This window comes from Hemicordylus capensis, chromosome 13, assembly GCF_027244095.1.
Source record: "Hemicordylus capensis ecotype Gifberg chromosome 13, rHemCap1.1.pri, whole genome shotgun sequence".
NCBI classification, from domain to species: domain Eukaryota; kingdom Metazoa; phylum Chordata; class Lepidosauria; order Squamata; family Cordylidae; genus Hemicordylus; species Hemicordylus capensis.
In genome coordinates, this window is record NC_069669.1 from 14439272 (window position 1) to 14458404 (window position 19133).

Genomic DNA, 19133 nt, shown 5'->3' on the forward strand with positions numbered 1-19133 from the left:
GCACTCACCCTGATCATCAGTCTACTCCATTCAATCAAATGAGTGCGTAGACTATATTACAGGAAATCAAGGGCGATGCAGTGATAGAAAATGTGTGGTCGGAAAAGCTCACCGTCGCAAATCAAGTCGATCTGAATATGAACGGAATACATCTGCTAATACACACCAGAGCTCCGATTCCTCTGTGCTTAAAATCCATGCCAAGAAAGGCAAAACAAAAGCCTGTTTGCTGGGTTTATTTTCTTATTTTGCATAATTTATTGTGCATTTTTTTTAAAAAAATAATTAACAGTTTTGCACAATTTATCCCACTACTTCTGGTATTAGGGAAGGGCATAGAGATCTGTGGGTCATGGAGGCCACATTCCCTGAGCCATGGAAATCTTCACCACTTTTTTGGCTTCTCAGATTCCGACAGGCCATGGCCACCCACTGGCAAGCATGTCTTTAGGCTAGAAACTCGCTTTTAAAAAAATAACTAAAAGCTGGGATTGTGGGGGGAAGCTGAATTCTGAAGCTGATAAGCCATCATTCTGCGCTCGCATAGAATTGTGACATATACACAGAGCACTGGAAATAACATTAAAGTTCAAAACACCAGAGTGCATGAAGCTCTCTCCCTCCCGCCCCCATTTATATATTTACACACATATATACACACCAATAGAGCTCCTGGCAAAAATCTTCTTGCTTGCAGCACAACCTATTTTTAATTGGTTGCCATTTTTTAAAAGAAACCACACACAGATTCAAAATTAATATGACAATGCATGAGTCACTCTTGCTTAAAGGCAAAGTCAGTTGAAAACACTGAGGAAGAATAAAACCAAATAACGCTGACTGTTCAGTATACGCGGTGATTCCATTAGGTTATAAAAGCATAAGCAGATTTGTTCCCGTTAATCCCAAACGAGAGCGATGTCGCTATAAAGATTTAACGGTCCCAAAACACAAAGAGTATTATTTTGATATCTGGCTTCGTTTATTTAAAAGCAGTGAATTGATTAAAGGCTGCAGTTGGAAAAGGGAGAATCGGTTGTGAATTGTCAGTGGATCTCAGCCTGTCTTTTAAAACTGTGCACTCTCCACATTGTATACCTGAGTTCAAATGACATTTGGGGATTAGGTCCATGGTGCAGAGGTCTGTCAATGGCAATTCTTCATGATGGCCATGTGGAATCTCCCTATCAAGAGGGATTATGCCACTGAATCCCACTTGGTAGGAAGCAACAGCAGAGAGGAGAACTCTTGCTTTCATCATGCCTCGGTTGTGAGCTTCCCCCTGCTAACTGAACGAAGAGGCACCTTTTAAAAGTGGTGGTTGTTCTCTTGTATTTAGCAGGGGGAGAGCAACTGGCCCTATCCAGCCCCAGCACAGCTGTTGCTGGTGTTTGTCTTTAGACTGTGAGCCCTCTGGGATCAGGGAACTATCCTATTTGGTTTGTTTGTTTTTCTATGTAAACTGTTTTGAGAACATTGGTTGAAACATTTGTTGAACGTTTATATAGATATATTTGTTGTAGTAGTGGAAGCATCTAGTTGGCCTCTGCGGGAAGCCGGATGCAGGACGAAACAAATCCAGCAGGGTTCTTAACGCCTTTGTCTCCCTTCTGCAGGCTCAGCACCAGTGAGGATGTAAAAGATGGCTGACCGCTCCAGCACGGCATCCAGTCCTTCTCCCACAAAGTCTTCTTCTCAATCATCCCCCCAGCAGAGAGCCACGTTTTCTGGTACCCAAAGGTTGCCCAGTCAGTTGGCTGGTACCACGAAGGAGGACCGCTGGGAAGGTGTGGATGGGAACGAGCTGATCTTTGCCTTAGATAAAGACGAGGAAGGAGTCCCTGCGGACTCAGCGGAGAACTGTTCTTTGGCTGAAGATGCCAGGCCACCAGAAGCCCACCGAGCAGGGACCACATGCCATGGGCCGTCGCCTCTCCCGTCTCCTCCCGAATCAGATTTCTTGTCGGCTCTCCCACCCCTGAGGACGACCGGCCTGGTAAACCCTCAAGGCCCCAAACCGTTAATCAACTTAGTGAAGTCCGTCTCGACGGAGATCGAGGCCCGGGACTGCTCTTCTCTCAAGCCCCAGCCTCTGCTGAGCTTAGTCAAATCCATTTCCACGGAGATTTCCCGCCAAGAGCCGGAGGTGACTCAGTCCAAGTCGGATTCCAAGCTGAACGTCCAGCTGTGGCGACAGATCACCCAGCCGAAGGGCAAGCATGGCGACTCCCGGACGGCGCCCTCTTCTCCCAACATCTCTCCCTCGGAGAGCAAGGGCAGTTTCTTCAAGGCCCAGGAGGCCAAATTTGAGGACACCAAGAGGCGGTTCTCAGAGGCCATGCAGGAACCTCTCAGCCGGCTCAGCAAAATCATGGGAGACGAGAACAACGTTTCGCCAAAACACAAGGGCCCCCTCTCTGGCAATCACGCCCACGATTCCCCGTCCAGCCACAGCAGGGAGCCCATCCTGGAGGACGAAACGGAGGACTCCGGCCATGAGACGGACCACCATGGAGCCATGTCCAAGAAGAGTCAAGCGGAGGGATGTTTCCCCGGGGAGCAGAAGTGGGGGCCCTCGTTGAACTGCCGATACGAGATCTGCTCCTACGGGGACGTCATCCAGGTGGTGGAGGTGGCCCGGGAGAAGAACGGAGGCTCGGATCATGACGTGCGGGCCATTCCAACTCTGGGCGTCCTCCATCCCACCAAGCCTTGCTGCAGAGTGCCATGCAAAACCCTCGCCTGCGTCGCCATCCTGGCCTACAACTACTTGGTCCTGCCTTTGCCTCCGTACGTCTCGGGCCTGTTCCTGGGCCTGGCCGGCGGCTTCATGTTGGGCTTCCTGATGATTCTGCTGCTGGTGCCCAAGTGCTCGCGGTCTCCGCGGAAGACGCAGCCGCCTCGGGACAAGCTGTTGCTGGGGGTGCCGAATCAGCTGCTGCAAGACCCCAACGTGATGAAGGTGGGAGATGATGCAGGCGGTAGCAGCTAATCCTGTTGAGCCGGGGCGGGGGGGGGGGGCGGGAGTGCCTCTGGTTCTTGACAGCTCGGGTTGCACTTCTCTTTCCTGCCCCAACCAAAAGGCACGCTGCCTGCAGTCTGGCTTTTTGTCAGGTAGAGCGAACCAGGCTGGGCATTCATCAGGTCAACCGCACCGCTCTACCTGATGAATGGCCAGCCTGCAGGAAGCGCAGCTCTTGAGCGAGGCGCGAAGAAAGAGAGGAGACACTCGAGCTGCCGGGTACCAGAGGTAGCTGTGCCCCCTCCTCACCCCGGCCCAGCCACTCTCGGATGCAGGGAATCTACTGCTGGAAGCACTCGGAGGCACGGCGCTTTGAGTTGCTTGCAACCCTTTATATTTGCCTTTTAAACAGATGCTGTTGTTTTGCAATTGCAGCCAGTTATCCATGGTGTTGGATCAGTGCACGTACAGTCTGTGTGCGCCGGGCACACCCCTACAGATCTGGACGCACAGACCGTTATCCACACATGTGCAATGCATGTAGAGTTGCACAGATCCTATCGGTATGCTGTATGGGGAGGAGAGCCAGCCTTGAGGCAGGAAGCATGAATTGTCCCCTCTGCTAAGCAGGCTCTGCCCTGGTTTGCATTTGGATGGGTGACCACACATAAGTACTGTTGGCGATAACATATTCCCCTGAGGGGATGGGGCCTGAGCTCAGTGGTAGCACATCTGCTCTGAAGGTCCCGGGTGCAACCCCCAGCTGCATCTCCAGGTAGGTCTGAGAGAGATTCCTGCCTGGAACCTCAGAGAACCGCTGCCAGTCAGTGTAGTAGACAATGCTGAGCTAGATGGACCAAGGAGGGTCTGACTCAGTAAAAGAAAGCTTTCTACTATTAAAACGGGAGGGGGGTGGGGTTGAAACAGTATTTCTGCAACTCAGTCTCTGCCTTTAGACCATAAGAACATAAAAACAGCCCTGCTGGATCAGGCTCAAGGAAGCCCATCTAGTCCAGTATCCCGTTTCACACAGTGGCCCATCAGATGCTGCTGGAAGTCTACAGGCAGGAGTTGAGGCCATGCCCTCCCTCCTGCTGTGACTCCCCTGCAACTGGTACTCGGAGGCATCCTGCCTTTGAGGCTGGAGGTGGCCTATAGCCCTCCGACTAGTAGCCGTTGATAGACCTCTCCTCCATCAAGTGATCCAAACCCCTCTTCAAGCCATCCAGGCTGTTGGCCGTCACCACATCTCGCAGCAGAGAATTCCGCAAGTTGACGATGCGTTGTGTGAAAATGCTAATGTTGTTGTTCAGTTATGATTAACCAGATTGCCTCCCACACAGGGAGGGCTTTTTAAAACCCTTTCGCTCGCATCTGCTCTGGAATGGAGGGGGTGCGTTCACATCTCGGCCAGATTTACCCCGAAGTCCCTGCAAGCTATCGGGGAGCATTTTACACACAATTCGGGTTTTCCATTGTGTATTAGAGTGTAGCCCAATTTATATCTGGGGTTAAAAAAAAATCCACTTTTTGTGTCAGTTTTTTGGGATAACTTTGAGTTTGCAATAAAGCCTCGTAAGTAAAGCCTGTTGTCCGGGAAAGCTCACGGTTCCTATGAACCAGCAACAATCTCAGTTTCCTGATACCTGCTCCCGGTAAATTGCTGTCCCCTGTTTTGAATCCAGGAAATGTGTTAGTGTGGTCACTCACGCATGCAGTAGAGCTGCCATTCATCCGGTTTCCACCTTTCCCCCCTGGGTCTCTAGAAGCTAAATACCTGAACTGGGAGGAAACCTGCCTCTTAACTCTGGCACCCATGCATGCAAAGATGTGCCCACACGAACGCTACAGTTGGCATCCCGAGCGATGCTGGCAGAAGGCAGAATTGGAACATCCCCCTCCTCTGCCCCGTGAAGTCTGTCAAGCCTCCTGAAGGCTGTGGCTGAAGGTGATGGCTTTGCATCACACAGGACCTGCAAAGGTCTCCAGCTCTAAACAGCGGCCTTTCTTTCCAGGGCTGGATGAATGAAATGTATTCCTACGATCCCGAGATCTACCACCCGTCCCTTACTCATTCTGTGTTTGTGACCTTGGAAGACTCCACCTTGAAGCTCTCCTATCCCAAGAACAACATCCCCCGACGGGCCACTTTTGAGGAAGAGATCTTGGAGGCGGCTTTTGTGAGCCACCGTCACTACGAAATGAGCGGCACCAAGGTAGGACTCCAAGTGACGGGCGTGTGGTTGAAGCCAGGCATCCCCAACTTTTTTGAAAACAAGCGTACCCCTTCAGTCGCAAATCTTTGAGCTCAGGTACCCCATAGAGATAGCCACCTAATGGCACAGCGGGGAAATGACTTGACTTGCAAGCCAGAGGTTGCCGGTTCGAATCCCTGCTGGTCTGTTTCCCATACCAGGCTACGTTTCCCAGACTATGGGAAACACTTCTATCGGGCAGCAACGATATAGGAAGATGCTGTAAGGCATCATCTCATACTGCGCAGGAGGAGGCAATGGTCAACCCCTCCTGTAGCTTACCAAAAAGAAAACCACAGGGCTCTGTGGTCGCCAGGAGTCGACCCCGACTCGACGGCACAACTTTTTGCCCCACAGAGAGAGTGAGTGAGTGTGCATGTGTGTGCACAGTGCACATGCACACAAATTTAAATGTTACCATTATGAGACGTCCTGCTCTGGTCACTAGCTTACATCCAGACTGAGTCATTAGTACTCCCATGGAAACAAACGTTTTGAAGTGGCTCCCACTTGAAGTAAACGTGGCCCATTAATTTCAGTAAGACTCCTTATGAGCAGCGCGGCTGCAGTGTGGGGAGGCAGGAGGGCTCTGAGGAGCACCCCCTGAGAGCCCTTCAAACACTCCCAGGGTGCTGTTACCCCAGTTAGGAACCCCTCATTTAACTACGAGGCCGCTTCCTGCATTGCTGATCTCTAGGATCCAGCAGTCACCACCACAGAACAGACAGTCTCCAGGGTGGCTTGTGGTCTCACTCCGTGGCTTGACGTCTTCCTTTGAAATTCCAGGTCTTCCTCTTCCCACCTGGGCTGGCCCGCAAGAGGATGTGGAACAAGAAATACCCCATCTGTGTTCTCTTCCCAGACCACGATGAACTCCTGGGTAGCAAAGGGCCCAGTGAGCATGACATGGACCCCTCAAGGGAGAAGAGCATGAAGAGGAGGCAGCCGGCCCCAGGCCAGGAGGGGCCCCTCAAGACGCCGGCTGACCCCCAGGAAAGGACTCTTTACCTCTTTGGCAGAACAGGGAGGGATAAGGAGGAGTGGTTCCAGCATCTCGTGAAGGCCTCCCAGGCAGAAGGTTACGAGCCACATAACGCCCATCAATGCGAAATACGATCAGGTAAAGGCACCTGGACCCTGCTGTGATCCCTGTGGAACGCTTTAACTCGGGCATCGTATTTGGGTTTATGAACAAAATGGTTACGGAGACCCCAGCCGGGTGGGTCACAAATTTAGAGGCTGGCCTGAATCATGAAAGTCCTTCTGTAACTCTGTCCCACTGTTCTTTCATAGGAACATAGGCAGCTGCCATATACCGGGTCAGACCCTTGGTGGGGGAGCTGAGGTCTCTTAGGCCAGTCTAGATAGATGGTGCTTCCTTGGTATGGTTTGCCATGTTTGTGTTCTGTCTGTGCTCATGTGCTTTTTGCAACACCCTGTCTTGGGTGGAATTAAGCATAGGATCATAGGAAGCTACCATATACTGAGTCAGACCATTGGTCCATCTAGCTCAGTATTGTCTTCACAGACTGGCAGCGGCTTCTCCAGGGTTGCAGGCAGGAGTCTCTCTCAGCCCTGTCTTGGAGATGCTGCCAGGGAGGGAACTTGGGACCTTGATGCTCTTCCCAGAGCGGCTCCATCCCCTAATAAGGGGAATATCTTACAGTGCTCACACATCAAGTCTCCCATTCAAGTGCAAACCAGGGCAGACCCTGCTTAGCTAGGGCAACAAGTCATGCTTTGCTACCACCGGACCAGCTCTCCTCTGAGAGAATCTATGGAAATAATCTATGGAATTCCTTGCCATGGGATGTGGTGATGGCCACCAGCTTGGATGGCCTCAAAAGCGGTTTAGACAAATTCATGGAGGACAGGTCTATCCATGGCTACTAGGCTTGATGGTCATAAGCCACTTCCAGCCTCAGAGGCGAGATGCCTCTCAATACCAGTTGCAGGGGAGCAGCAGCAGGAAGGGGGCATAAGCCCACCTCTTGCCTGTGGGCCATTGTGTAAAACAGGATGCTGGACTAGATAAGCCTTGGGCCTGATCCAGCCGGGCTGGTCTCATGAGAAAACATACATTCTGCCCCAGTATAATGCCCCAGATGCACCTCGTTCCCTAGCATGGTGTGCAGTGGCATCGTGCTCCCTCTGATCCTGATGGGACACCTCGTTGTTCGCCACAGAGCGAAGCAAGATGCCGGACTGGATGGGCCTGTGGCCTGGTCCAGCAGAGCTTTTCCTTATGTCACCCTAACCCTAACCACCACCTCCTCCTCCTGCTGCGACAACTCCACTGCACCACTTTCTCTCGGGCAGGATTGAACCAGCTCAGCCCCTCCGGGAGGGGGACCCGCAGCAACTGCAGCAGCAGGGGCAGCACGGAAGACCTCCCTTCTCTGGTCAAGCCCAAAGACCTCGTCGGGAGCGTCCAGGAGAAACTCCTCTTGGATTATGACACCTACATGTCCCGAATTGTCCCGGCAGCGAGCGACTCGAGCCCGCCCGAGAGCCCTGGCCCCAGCACCGCAGGCAGCCCGACACCAAAGAAGGTGAGAAGCCACCGAGCTGGCCAAGAAGACACCCAGGGGGGATTCCAGGGTCTCCCGTGAGTAGAGATAAAAGCAGTGGGTTGGAAGGCCCCTTCCTCTTCTCTCCTCCTGGACTTATTTCCGGGGGGGGGGGGGGAGGTCACCCAAGGAGGCACAGCCGCCCCTGCTTCCTGGCAGCTGTTTGAGCTGCTCCTCTCTCTCCCGCCCCATTTGAGAGCTGCGCTGCCTAGGCTGACCAGTCGTGACTCTCATGAAGGAGGGGAGAGAGAGGAGCAACCGAAGCGGCTGGGAAGCAAAGGCAGCTGCACCTCCTTTGGCTCCGCCCCCCGCCGGCTCCTTAGGACAAGCCGCGACCGTTTCCTCTCTTGGTCCCTCCCAGTTCCTCAGGGACGTGGATGTCAGCAGCGAGCCCTACGTGGCGTGGGCCAACGCAGTGCTTGGGCGGATGTTCTGGGACTTCCTGAGGGAGAAATATTGGGCCGACCAAGTTTCCAACAAGATCCAGAAGAAACTGGGCCGAATCAAGGTGAGGAGGAGGAGGAGGAGGAGGAGGAGGAGGAGGTACCTTTCCTTTTCTCCCCGAAGCCTCTGCAAAAGGAAATGGGGCAAATAGTTCTGGTTAATGGTGCCAGCAGCCTCTGGAGGAAGCCCGCTTGTGAACGGGGAAGGTGGGAGAAGGCAGCGATGGCGGGGTTTTATTTGTTTGTTTATCTGTTTGTTTGTTTGTTTGTTTGTTTGTTTGTTTGTTTACCATATGCATATACTGCCTGATGTGTGTGTCCCTAGGCGGTGTACATAATTTAAAATGCAACAAATATAAAAACAGAATTTTTTTAAAAAAACCAATTCCACAGAATAGGAAACAGTTAAACAGTTTAAAATTAATTTGATTTTAAGAGAGAAAAGAGGTGCATCTTGAGAGTTTTTCCAAATGACTCTTTCAGCAGAGACAGCTCCTGTGCCCCACACATACAGGCATCACACAGGCCTCAGGGTTGGCCATGGGCCTTCTTCGGATGTCCCTGGGTCCCCTTCAAGGGCCCAATTTGGGCGACCCTTGACCCTCTGATGACTCAAAAGCCAACTTCTGCCTCTCTTTGGATTTCATCACCATTATGTTTCTTTCTCCCTCTCCATTTTTTGGTCCAACCCAGTTGCCGTACTTCATGAATGAGCTCACGCTCACTGACCTGGACATGGGGACTTCCATCCCGCACATACTCAGTGCGTCAAGCCCTACTCTTGATAAGCGAGGTATGTTGTGGCAGGCACACCCACCCACACCTCCCTCTAGTGGTGGGCATGTGTATTGAACATGACTGGTCCAAGGTCTTGGGCACAGAGGACTTTCTCCCCGCTGCTCCCACTCTGAGATCCTTTTAACCAGCGGTGCTGGAGACTGCGCTCAGGACCTTCTGTGTGCAAAGTGAGTGCTCTTCTTCTCTTCCGTCACTGTTAAGTGTCGGTGAGTCTTCCACATTTTCGAATACGCCAGAAAACGACTTGACCTCCTTGCTTGGAATTGGTAATGGGCTGGATGAGGGAGAACAAAGTCAAGCTGAATCTAGACAAGACGGGTGTACTCATTGTGGGAGGTCGGATGTTTTATATGATTAATGGTTTTTAATTGTTGTTGTGTTTTGGTTTGAAAACGGCCCAGAGATTTTATATGGGGCAATATGATTGATTGATTGATGCAATCAATAAACGATTGATTGATTGATGCAATCAATCAACGAAGATTCGGGGGGGGGGCTCTTGCAATCAGCAGGCCAAGACTTGGACCACCATTATGCTTGAGGGAAGCTGAAAGGATGAAGTCACCCTGCATTGTACATGTGGACCCACAGTTAGAACAAAAACATGGACCATTCACACCTTCCAGAGTAGCCAGCCAGCCCGGGCTCTCTAATAAGTGTACCTGGATGATGCATGGTTTGCAAATGCATTTGTTGCATTCAGATGTTTCGGTGTCAAGAATAGTTGGTGTACATCTAACATGGGAATTGGCTCTTGGATAAGAACCGCATGACTGGCAGCAGGAGCTCAAGAGATGACACTTCCTGGGCCCAGATCTGACCAGCCAAGACACCTCCGCTGCTGAGCATCCGTCCAGCGGTAACAACCGTCTCTGTCTTCTTCTCTGCTTTGCAGGACTTTGGGTGGATATGGAGGTGACCTACAACGGAGCCCTGCAGATGACTCTGGAGACCAAGATGAACTTGTGCAAACTGGGCAAGGAAGCCCTGGGGGAGGAGAGCGGGAAGGCAGACAACGTTGGGGAAGGGTAAGGCCCCTTTGCCCGCTTCTAGAACAGCCCAGAGCACATCTCAGAAGAACCTGATAGTGACCAATCAGAGGCCTCTGGTTAGCTTAACCATGGCACAGAGGCAATGGCTCTCCCTTGTTGTTTCTCCATAGCTTTTTAAATTCAGGGATAGACTGCCATTGAACATGGGTGTTCCATTTACTGGACTGGAACCCCAAGTTCCATCTCATCCAGGATCCTGCTCTCCCACAGTGTCCAACCAGACGCTTCTGAGAGATGCAAGAAAGGCATGAAGCCCTCTCCCACCTACAAATACAGAGCTGCTTTCTTTTGACCTTTTAACAGCTGCCAGGCAGGCGGAAATTCAACTGGTGCAGCTGAGGAAAGATGCACCTGCTGAATTTATTGGTATTGCATGAATTTGTCACATTTTAAAACCCACCTGCCCTGAGGGGAGTTCAGGCTTCTTTGAGGGCTTATACTCACAACAACCCTGCAAGGTAGGTTATGCTGAAATACTGTAAGTGGCCCAAGGTCCCCCAGAGAGTGTCAGTGGCTGAGGCTGGATCTGGGCATTGTGGGAGGCATGTCGCTGCTGCTGGAAAAAACAGGCCCCCCCCTGTCTCCCCTGGTAACATTGTCGTGACATCAGGCTGTGGAACTCCCTGACACAGGAGATCCGCTCAGACTGGTCTTTAAATTCCAGATCAAAATATTTATATTCTGGCAGGCTTCAGGTTGGTTGCTCAGTCTTGCTGTTGATACCTTTTGATGTGATATGCATATCTTTGATACGAAGCTATCAAAGAGCACCTCGCACAGATGTTATGCCTGGCTGTCTATATTTCAGAAATGGGTGCTGATCACTGCCCCGGGGGCTTCGCACCAGTCTGGGCAGAGTGAGCTCTATGTTCTCAATAATGGTCATTCAGTCACTAGTGCCTGGAAAAATCATTGACTTGCCATAGCCGCTTAGGAAAGGATCAGATTAGACAACGCCATGCATGAGGCCAAAGGTGGATCCGTTACATGCCTAGAGAGAGAGCCGGGTTCAGTTTCACCAAGATAAGGCGCAGGCAGAACTGGAATGAAAGTCAACCCTGCGGTCAGCTTGTTTTTGCTTGTCAGGGGAGACGACTGCGGGAGAATAATTGGTTCCAGGAAAGCGTCTCTTGTGTCATGAAAATGAGCATCAGGTTCTGCAGGCAGTTTTTCTTCTTGTTCACTCATGCTCCAGGGTGCTTTCCAGACTAGCTGCTCAACAGCAGCAAAATGCCTCTGTTCAGGCAAGTTGCATTCGAAACGTAAACAGCAGGGGGACCCGTCTTGGGGAAACTAACAACCCGAAAAAACAGCAACTTCCTTACACCGGATAGACGACGTCCTAGCTCTGTATCGCAGCGATTAAATTCGAAACAAGGCATTAGCAATGTGAACGGCACCCGGCTGTCCACATAGGGACTGCGGTCTCACGACGCAGGACGTGTGGAAGCATGCTTCTGAGATTTGTCCTGACCCCATTGCAGGGTCTAGTCTGGAAAGCACCCAGTTCGGCTTTTGCAGGCACAATTCTTGAGGAAGGAGAGTGGCACGTGTGGAATTATCTGACTCCAAATTGATTTGGTATCCCCCCGTCCACTCCGCCAAATAGTCTTTTATCCAAAGAGAATTGGATTTCAATTTCAAAATGTTTTGCTGCTGTGGCAATGCTTGTAGGCGGCGCACATATTCCAAGGCCAAATCAAGGCAAATTCCCTGGAAGTCACCAAATTAGCACAGACCGCCTATTTTCTTTCTCTCTCTCCCTGCAGCAGCTGATAGAGAAAGTACAAAACTGTGACCTGAGAAGGAGAAGGAGAGAAACAAGGGTTCTTGCACTCGGATTTGGTGACCACGGGTGTGGGGGCAGGCAGGGATGCCCCCTCCCTCCTCTCAGGGCCCCACTTGCTGACTTGACCATCACACCAGATAAGCCCGTGAAGAGCTCTGGAGCTGTATGCTTCCTGAGAAAATCCTCCTCCGCCCTGCGCTGTATATAGGTCACTGTCACCAGGGTGCACCTCCTTAATCCAGGGTGAAGGGCTTAAATATAGAGCAGAGGCAGTTCCTGACGCATCACGTGGCTTGGGACAGGGGCAGGTCTTCCTTCCTTGCAGAGAGCTCCTGTTGCTAAGGCCAGGGGGTTTCAAACCAGAAGTCGTTGGACTTCAATTCCCATCATCCTCAGCCATGATGGCTGAAGGCCATTGGAGCTGGGGATGATGGGAGCTGAAGTCCAGCAACCACTGGAGACCCAAGTTTGAGAACCCCTGGCATAAGGTCACACCTTTCTTTTTTCTTTCCTTTTCTTCCTTCCTTCCCTTCGTTTCCTTTTCTTTCTCTTTCTTTTCCTTCCTTCCTTTCTCTCTCTCTCTAGTGTAAAGCCCCGGCTAGTCCTGTTGGCCAACAGTGATGCAGAATCCTCCAGTGCTGGTTCTTCTGACGAGGAAGATCCTCCAACCATGGAGCCTTCTGGGACCCCCGGAGAAAGGAACACCCCGCCCGGGACTGAAGGGTAAAGCCCATGAGGGACAGTGCTGATCCTGTCTGTTCAGAAGGGCGTCGCTTTACGTATTTATTATACACAGAACCTTTTCATTGAAAAGTGGTATATGAGTAATAGTAATGATCAGGACCGGTGTTCCCTCTAACAGGGATTCCCAGATATTCTTGACTACAGCTCCCAGAATCCCCAGCTGCAATGGCTTGGGGATTCTGGGAATTGTAGTCAACAACATCTGGGTATCCCTGGTAGAGGGAACACCGATCAGGACTTACTGTAAGCCCTGAACTGGGCACGCTCCCCACTCCACCGTCCTGCGGGCGAAGGCTGACCATCACTCTCCTCTCTCTCAGCCATGTTGCCGGCAACAGCACCAGCCGGAAGATCTTGCGCTTCGTGGACAAGATTGCCAAGTCCAAATACTTCCAAAAGGCGACGGAGAACGAGTTTATTAAGAAGAAGATCGAAGAAGTCTCCAACACGCCGTTGCTGCTGACGGTGGAAGTCCAAGAACTGACGGGCACCTTGACTGTGAACATTCCTCCACCTCCAACAGATCGAGTCTGGTAGGGGACAAGAGGGCCACGGAGAACTGGTCTCCCACATTTTGGCAGGGCTGGAGAGGAGAAGGGTGTGGGCCAGGCAAGGGAGGTGCAGAGATAAATTCAAGGATGTTCCCTGCTAGAGCAGGCCTTGTATTAATCTGTGGCATTTGTTGCCACGAGCCGAACTCCCACTAAGTTCAATGGGCCTTACTCCCAGGAAAGCATGCATAGGACTGTAGCCAAGTCATTCAAGGGAAACAGCTGAGCGGGCGGAGAGGGGAAGAATTCAATGAGATTACAGGAAATGATTTACTACGTGATCAGCAATGATGTCCGGAGACCCATGAGACCCACCAGGCATCGTTTCTTCCGCTCCGCGAGTCTCTGCAGAAGAGTTGGGGCAAAAATGCTACAAGAGCTTGGTAAATCAGAAGGGCTTTAAATCGAAAGTGTGCAACGATTAAAATTTAAAAGGAAAATAGCTTGCTTTCTGGCATCCCCACATTAAGCTTGGAAAGGGCAGTGACAGCAGGAGGCAGCCATCCTAAAACGTTCCCCAATGCTCTGCCTCTGGTGCAGACAGAAAAAAACTGGGTGAGCTAGCACAGGGGTTCCCAAAAGGGGGTACTACTAGCCCTAGTAGTACTTGGACTCTCAGGGGGAACTCAGAGCCCTCCTGCCTCCCCACACTGCAGCTGCACTATTGGTTCCCCATCGGAGGATTGCCAGCTTGAAGCCCATACATCCTCAGCGATGTGTCCACTGCAGAAGGGGAGGGAGGAAAGTGAAGACCCGCCTCCTCTGCTCCTGATTGGCTGGCTACAAACTGATTGACAGGTTTCGGAAAACTCTGAGAACTCTGGCTGAAATTGATATGGTGTGTCCCATTATTTACAGCTGTGAATAACTTTTTAAAATGCAAAATGGCTTTGCCTGGTCAAAGACGGGCCTCCCCTACTAGAGTGTGTGTGTGTATGTGCACAGTGTGTATAGACAGATAGATATAGTTTACAAGAGAAGGGGTATGCTTGTTTTTAAAAGGTTGGAAACGCCAGAGCTAGCGCAAGACCTGCTAGTTGTACATCTGTGGCTCCACATGCAGTTCACTGCAGGAACTCAAGGAAGCTCTCAGGAAAATCCCCGTCTGGGGATGCAACTGAACCATTCAAGGAGGGCGTATTGTTAAGAATGGCAAAGTTCCCAGGGAAAGTCAGTGAGGGTCTCCCTTGCCTCCCCGCTCCAGGTACAGTTTCCGAATCCCACCACAGCTGGACCTCAAAGTCCGCCCGAAGCTGGGGGAGCGAGAGGTCACCTTCATCCACGTGACAGAATGGATAGAGAGGAAACTTCAGCACGAGTTCCAGGTAACGTTGGGGGCTACTGGGGGTGGGTTCAAAAGGATGCTGTGGACCCAAAACAACCAGCTACGTGGATTCAGAGCAGAAATGGAGCCCAACAGCTGGTTAAGGGGTCGATGCTGCCGGCTCAGATCACTTTGAAGAAAAGACTTGACAAATTCACGGAGGGGAGGAGGATTTCTGCTGGGGCGTCGGGTTTGACCTTGAATCTGCTGTGAAGCGTATAGAGCTAGGCATCTTCAAGAGCTCATTGACTTCCCGCTTGGCAGCACGGAGCCTGCTGAAGGAAGGCTTGTGGCCAATGGCTCAGTGCGGGCGTTCTCAAACTTGGGTCCCCAGATATTTTTGTTTGTTTGTTTTTGCCCATCCCAGAATGGCACCGGGCAGTTGACATCAAAAATGCAAACCATTTAAAATTTCAGTATAAAACACAAAATATAAGCAGTTAAAATATTAACATCAAACTCATGTTTTAAATCATTTAAAAACTAATTAAATGGCTACTCAGAGAGAGAGGGGTCTTCTCTGACGCTGCCCAGAGGTTCTGGAATGCGCTCTCTGCCGAAATAAGAGCCTCCCCATCTCTGACAACTTTTTTAAAAGTCTGTCAAGACACATTGGTTCACCCAGGCTTTTCATTAGATACTGTTTCGATGGTTTTTAGCATGGTTTTGAATTTTAAATTATGGTGGTTTTAGCCGTATTCTTTTGTCGTAATTTATATTTCATTGTGAGCCGCCTGGAGACGCAAGTTGTGGGTGGGAAATAAATAAAGTAAAATTAAATATAACTAAAAGCCAGGTTGAAAAGCTGGGCCTCCTTTACAGCTCTCTCAAAAGCCTCCAAAGATGACAAGCCTCTTATATCCATGGGTATAAAGCTAACATCATCCCCCAGTGGCTGGGGATGATGGGAGTTGTAGTGCAACGACATCTGGGGACCCAGGTTTGAAACCCCTTGGCCCAGTGGTTTATTTTTAATTCAATTTCCTTTCTCCCCCACGACTAGAAAATTTTAGTGATGCCAAATATGGACGACCTTATCTTGCCCCTTATGCATTCGGGTCCGGAGCCCCAGCTGCCCATGGAGGGACTTCAGAAGGACTTCCCAGGAGACGGTGAGAAGAAACTGTGAGGAGCTGTTGTGGGCTGCCGATTCGGCCAGCTCCAAACCCTGGAGGAAGTTTGATGAGATCGTCTAGCAGCCGGGTGACCTGAGCCGGAGAACCAAATGCCCCCCTCAGGCCGTGACGATGGTATCTGCTCTACTGGGTCCCCTCTTCAGCTTGTCCACATCCCTCTTTCAGTCAAAGCAGCTCTCCCTTGGGATATCTCACAATCCAGGATGAATCTGGCAAAGACTGGGATGGACTCTCATCCTTCGCCCGGTCAGGTACGGGCTTCCTGCTCATGCAAGCCAGAATACATGTCATGCTGTACTGTCATTTTTGCCGAGAGGAAACCAAGAGAGGGTTCAAATGCACTGATTCTTCAGGTCTGTTTGGACCCCACCAGGGCAAATTACAACCATGTGAAGCATAGTTTGGTCCATCAGTAAAACTGGACAGGAATGAACTGGATAAATCAAGGGAGGAAGGGATATGAAGACTGCTTTTCAACAAAAGTCCCCAAAGTGGTTTACATAGACGTGGATGAATAAATGAGATGGCTCCCTGTCCCCAAATGGCTCACTATCTAAAAAAACACACACAAGAGAGACACCAGCAACAGCCACTGGAGGGATGTTGTGCTGGGGATGGAGAGGGCCAGTTGCTCTCCCCCCCCGCTAAATAAAGAAGGAAATTCTTATCCCGATAGTGTTTTCTCCTCCTCCCCGCCACCCCAAGTCTGGTGGCAGAGAAGAGAAAAGAGAGCAGTATCAAGGCTTGAACCCTGAACTGCCAAGCAGTTCCCTCTCACTCCTTCCAGCCCCGCGGAAGGAAAGCCAAAGCTAGCAATCTTTCCTGTAACAACACAAGAGCAGCCCTGCTGGATCAGGCCCAAGGAGGCCCGCCTAGTCCAGCATCCTCTTTCCCACAGTGACCCACCAGATGCCTCTGGGAGCCTGCAGGCAAGAGGGGAGGGCATGCCCTCTCTCCTGCTGTTGTTCCCCTGCCACTGGTATTGAGAGGCATCTTGCCTCTGAGGCTGGAGGTGGCCAGTAGTCAGCAGACTAGTAGCCATTGATAGACCTGTGTCTAAGCCCCTTTTCAAGCCATCCAAGCTGGTGGCCGTTGCCACACCCTGTAGCAGAGAATTCCAGAGATTAATTATGTGCTGTGTACCAATCCACAATTGAACCTGTCCCCTTATCTGCCAACAATTGAACCTGTCCCCTTATCAACTGCTAAGTTGACTCAAGAGCCTCGAAGAGTCCAGCCACCTCCCTGGCAGGTTTTCTGCTTCTGGTGTATTTAAAGGAGTTGTTGTCATCCCGCTGGATGCTCCTAGCGATGTGCTCCTCAAACTCTCTTTCCCCATCCCTTGTGGTCTCCTTGCATTTCTTTGGCCAGAGTTTCTGTTCCTTTCTGTTCTCCTCATCTCATCTTCCCCTTTGGGCGTTTTGAAGCAACACCTGCCAGTCCCAAGAAAACACAACCCTTTTCTCTCCAGGCACTCTTCTTCCTCCTCCTCCTCGGTCTAGGCTAGGGGCAAGGGCAGCAGCCCGGAGAGCTGGAATGGCAGCCAAGCAAGCTGAGCCCAAGTGGGGGACTTTTCCGAACATCTAAGGAGATGGGTCCTTTCTTTGGGAATGTCCCTGGGGCACCTGGGGGTGGAGCCTATCGCATGATGGACTTGGGCAGGCTTCTCTGTGCCCCACAACTTGCTCTTTGGTGGTCTATTATTTCCTCGTGAAATTAGTGACCATCTCAGGAGGCGACCGTAAACTCCCAGTGAGGTGCAGGAGCAGGGAGTGGGTGTGGATTGTGGAGACCTGAATCTGCCACCCAACCACTGGACTGCACACAACACTAAACCGGGTTGCTCTGAGCCCTCTAGGAGCCCCTGGTACATCTGGCCCTGCAGCAAGTGGGTGTGAGAGAGGCTGTGCTTCCCCACCCAGTTATAGACACCCCCATAAGAACAGCCCTGCTGGATCGGGCCCAAGGAGGCCCATCTAGTCCAGCATCCTGTTTCGCACAGTGGCCCACCAGATGCCCCTGAGAAGCCCACAGGCAGGGGTTGAGGGCATGCCCTCCCTCCTGCTGTGACTCCCCTGCAACTGGTACTCAGAGGCATCCTGCCTTCAATCAATCCCTTGCCTCCATCCCGGTATCTCAACCCATGTCAAACCCCAGGGGTGGCAGCGTATCCCAGCAGCCAGGACATCGGCCAGGGCCAACGAAGCTGAACCCGCCCTCCGAGGGGACAGGCCACCCTGCAGCATGAAGTGGGTCGCTGGGGGCCTATTTTACTCTTCCATGATGCAATAAAACATTTTCACAAAGCAATAGCTGCGGCCAAGTGAGTGGCAACGGACTGGTCACATCTAATCAAAGGGCTTGGCAAACCTTGGGTAGCGTGTGAGCACGAAGAATCGGCAAGGGTGTCGGATTTGATGGGAAATAAAGGTTTGCCTCAATCCCTCAGGGTGTTGGTGTTTTACTGGCGGCTTGTTCAGTCATAAGCACTGATGGTGCATTTATGTGCCTCGTCTGGATCTCATGTATGATCGCACACTGTCCCTGTATAACGTTATATACCCTACAACTTTTAATCCTAGCTGATATTCAGACTCTCCCCCCCACCCCCAAGAGTTCCAGCAACAAGGAATGCTTTGACCTAGCAGCAGGCCTTTCAGTCACCTTGGTGTTTTTCTTGTCAAGCTTGCAGAAGAGAGCTGGGTGTGCATACAGCAGCTTAGCTCTTGCAAAGCTTATCTTAATTCCCAGTAACATGGCCTGGGAAATCTCAGGAAAACATTAGGACACAGGAAGCTACTGAGTCAGACCCTTGGTCCATCTAGCTCAGTATTGTCTGCTACACAGACTGGCAGCGGCTTCTGCAAGGTACAGGCAGGAGTCTCTCTCAGGTCTATCTTGGAGATGCTGCCCGGGAGGGAACTTGGATCCTTCTGCAGGCAAACCGGCAGGTGCTCTTCCCAGAGCGGACCCATCCCCTAAGGGGGACATCTTACAGTGCTCACACATGTAGTCTCACATGTAGGTGAAAGCGATCAGATGGAAAGCAAGTCAAATAACCACATAGGAACATAGGAAACTGCCATATACTGAGTCAGACCATTGGCCTATCTAGCTCAGTATTGTCTTCACAGACTGGCAGCGGCATCTCCAAGGTTGCAGGCAGGAATCTCTCTCAGCCCTACCTTGGAGATGCTGCCAGGGAGGGAACTTGGAACCTTCTGCTCTTCCCAGAGCAGCTTCATCCCCTGAGGGGAATAGCTTGCAGGGCTCACACATCCAGTCTCCCATTCAGATGCAACCAGGGCAGACCCTGCTTAGCTATGGGGACAAGTCATGCTTGCTACCACAAGACCAAGATGTGTGCCTGTGTGTGCAGAGCACAGCAGCGAATCAGTTGCCACTGAGGCATCGTTTTTCTGGGAAGAGCTCATTTTAAAGGGGTGAAGATGTAAAGAACCATCATCTGAATCTAAATGGACAGTTCCTGTAGAGAGGAAGAGAGGCAG

At 51.2% G+C, this 19133-nt stretch overlaps 1 protein-coding gene across 5 annotated transcripts in view; it reads left to right on the forward strand.

Moving 5' to 3' along the window:
• The window catches only part of LOC128336649 (testis-expressed protein 2-like), a 28016-nt gene extending 9951 nt beyond the window's left edge, over positions 1-18065 (forward strand). For 4 of the 5 annotated variants that reach the window (XM_053276637.1, XM_053276636.1, XM_053276638.1 and 1 more), the window contains 11 exons: positions 1617-2962; positions 4978-5178; positions 6004-6337; positions 7537-7769; positions 8149-8295; positions 8924-9023; positions 9924-10056; positions 12455-12592; positions 12934-13146; positions 14369-14489; positions 15492-18065. In XM_053276637.1, the coding sequence (XP_053132612.1) occupies positions 1643-2962; positions 4978-5178; positions 6004-6337; positions 7537-7769; positions 8149-8295; positions 8924-9023; positions 9924-10056; positions 12455-12592; positions 12934-13146; positions 14369-14489; positions 15492-15617 (3066 nt within the window). In that variant the 5' untranslated portion in view covers positions 1617-1642 and the 3' untranslated portion in view covers positions 15618-18065. The remainder of the gene's footprint in view (positions 1-1616; positions 2963-4977; positions 5179-6003; positions 6338-7536; positions 7770-8148; positions 8296-8923; positions 9024-9923; positions 10057-12454; positions 12593-12933; positions 13147-14368; positions 14490-15491) is intronic. The other variant, XM_053276639.1, reaches the window with a different exon arrangement.
• The last annotated feature ends 1068 nt before the right edge of the window (positions 18066-19133 follow it).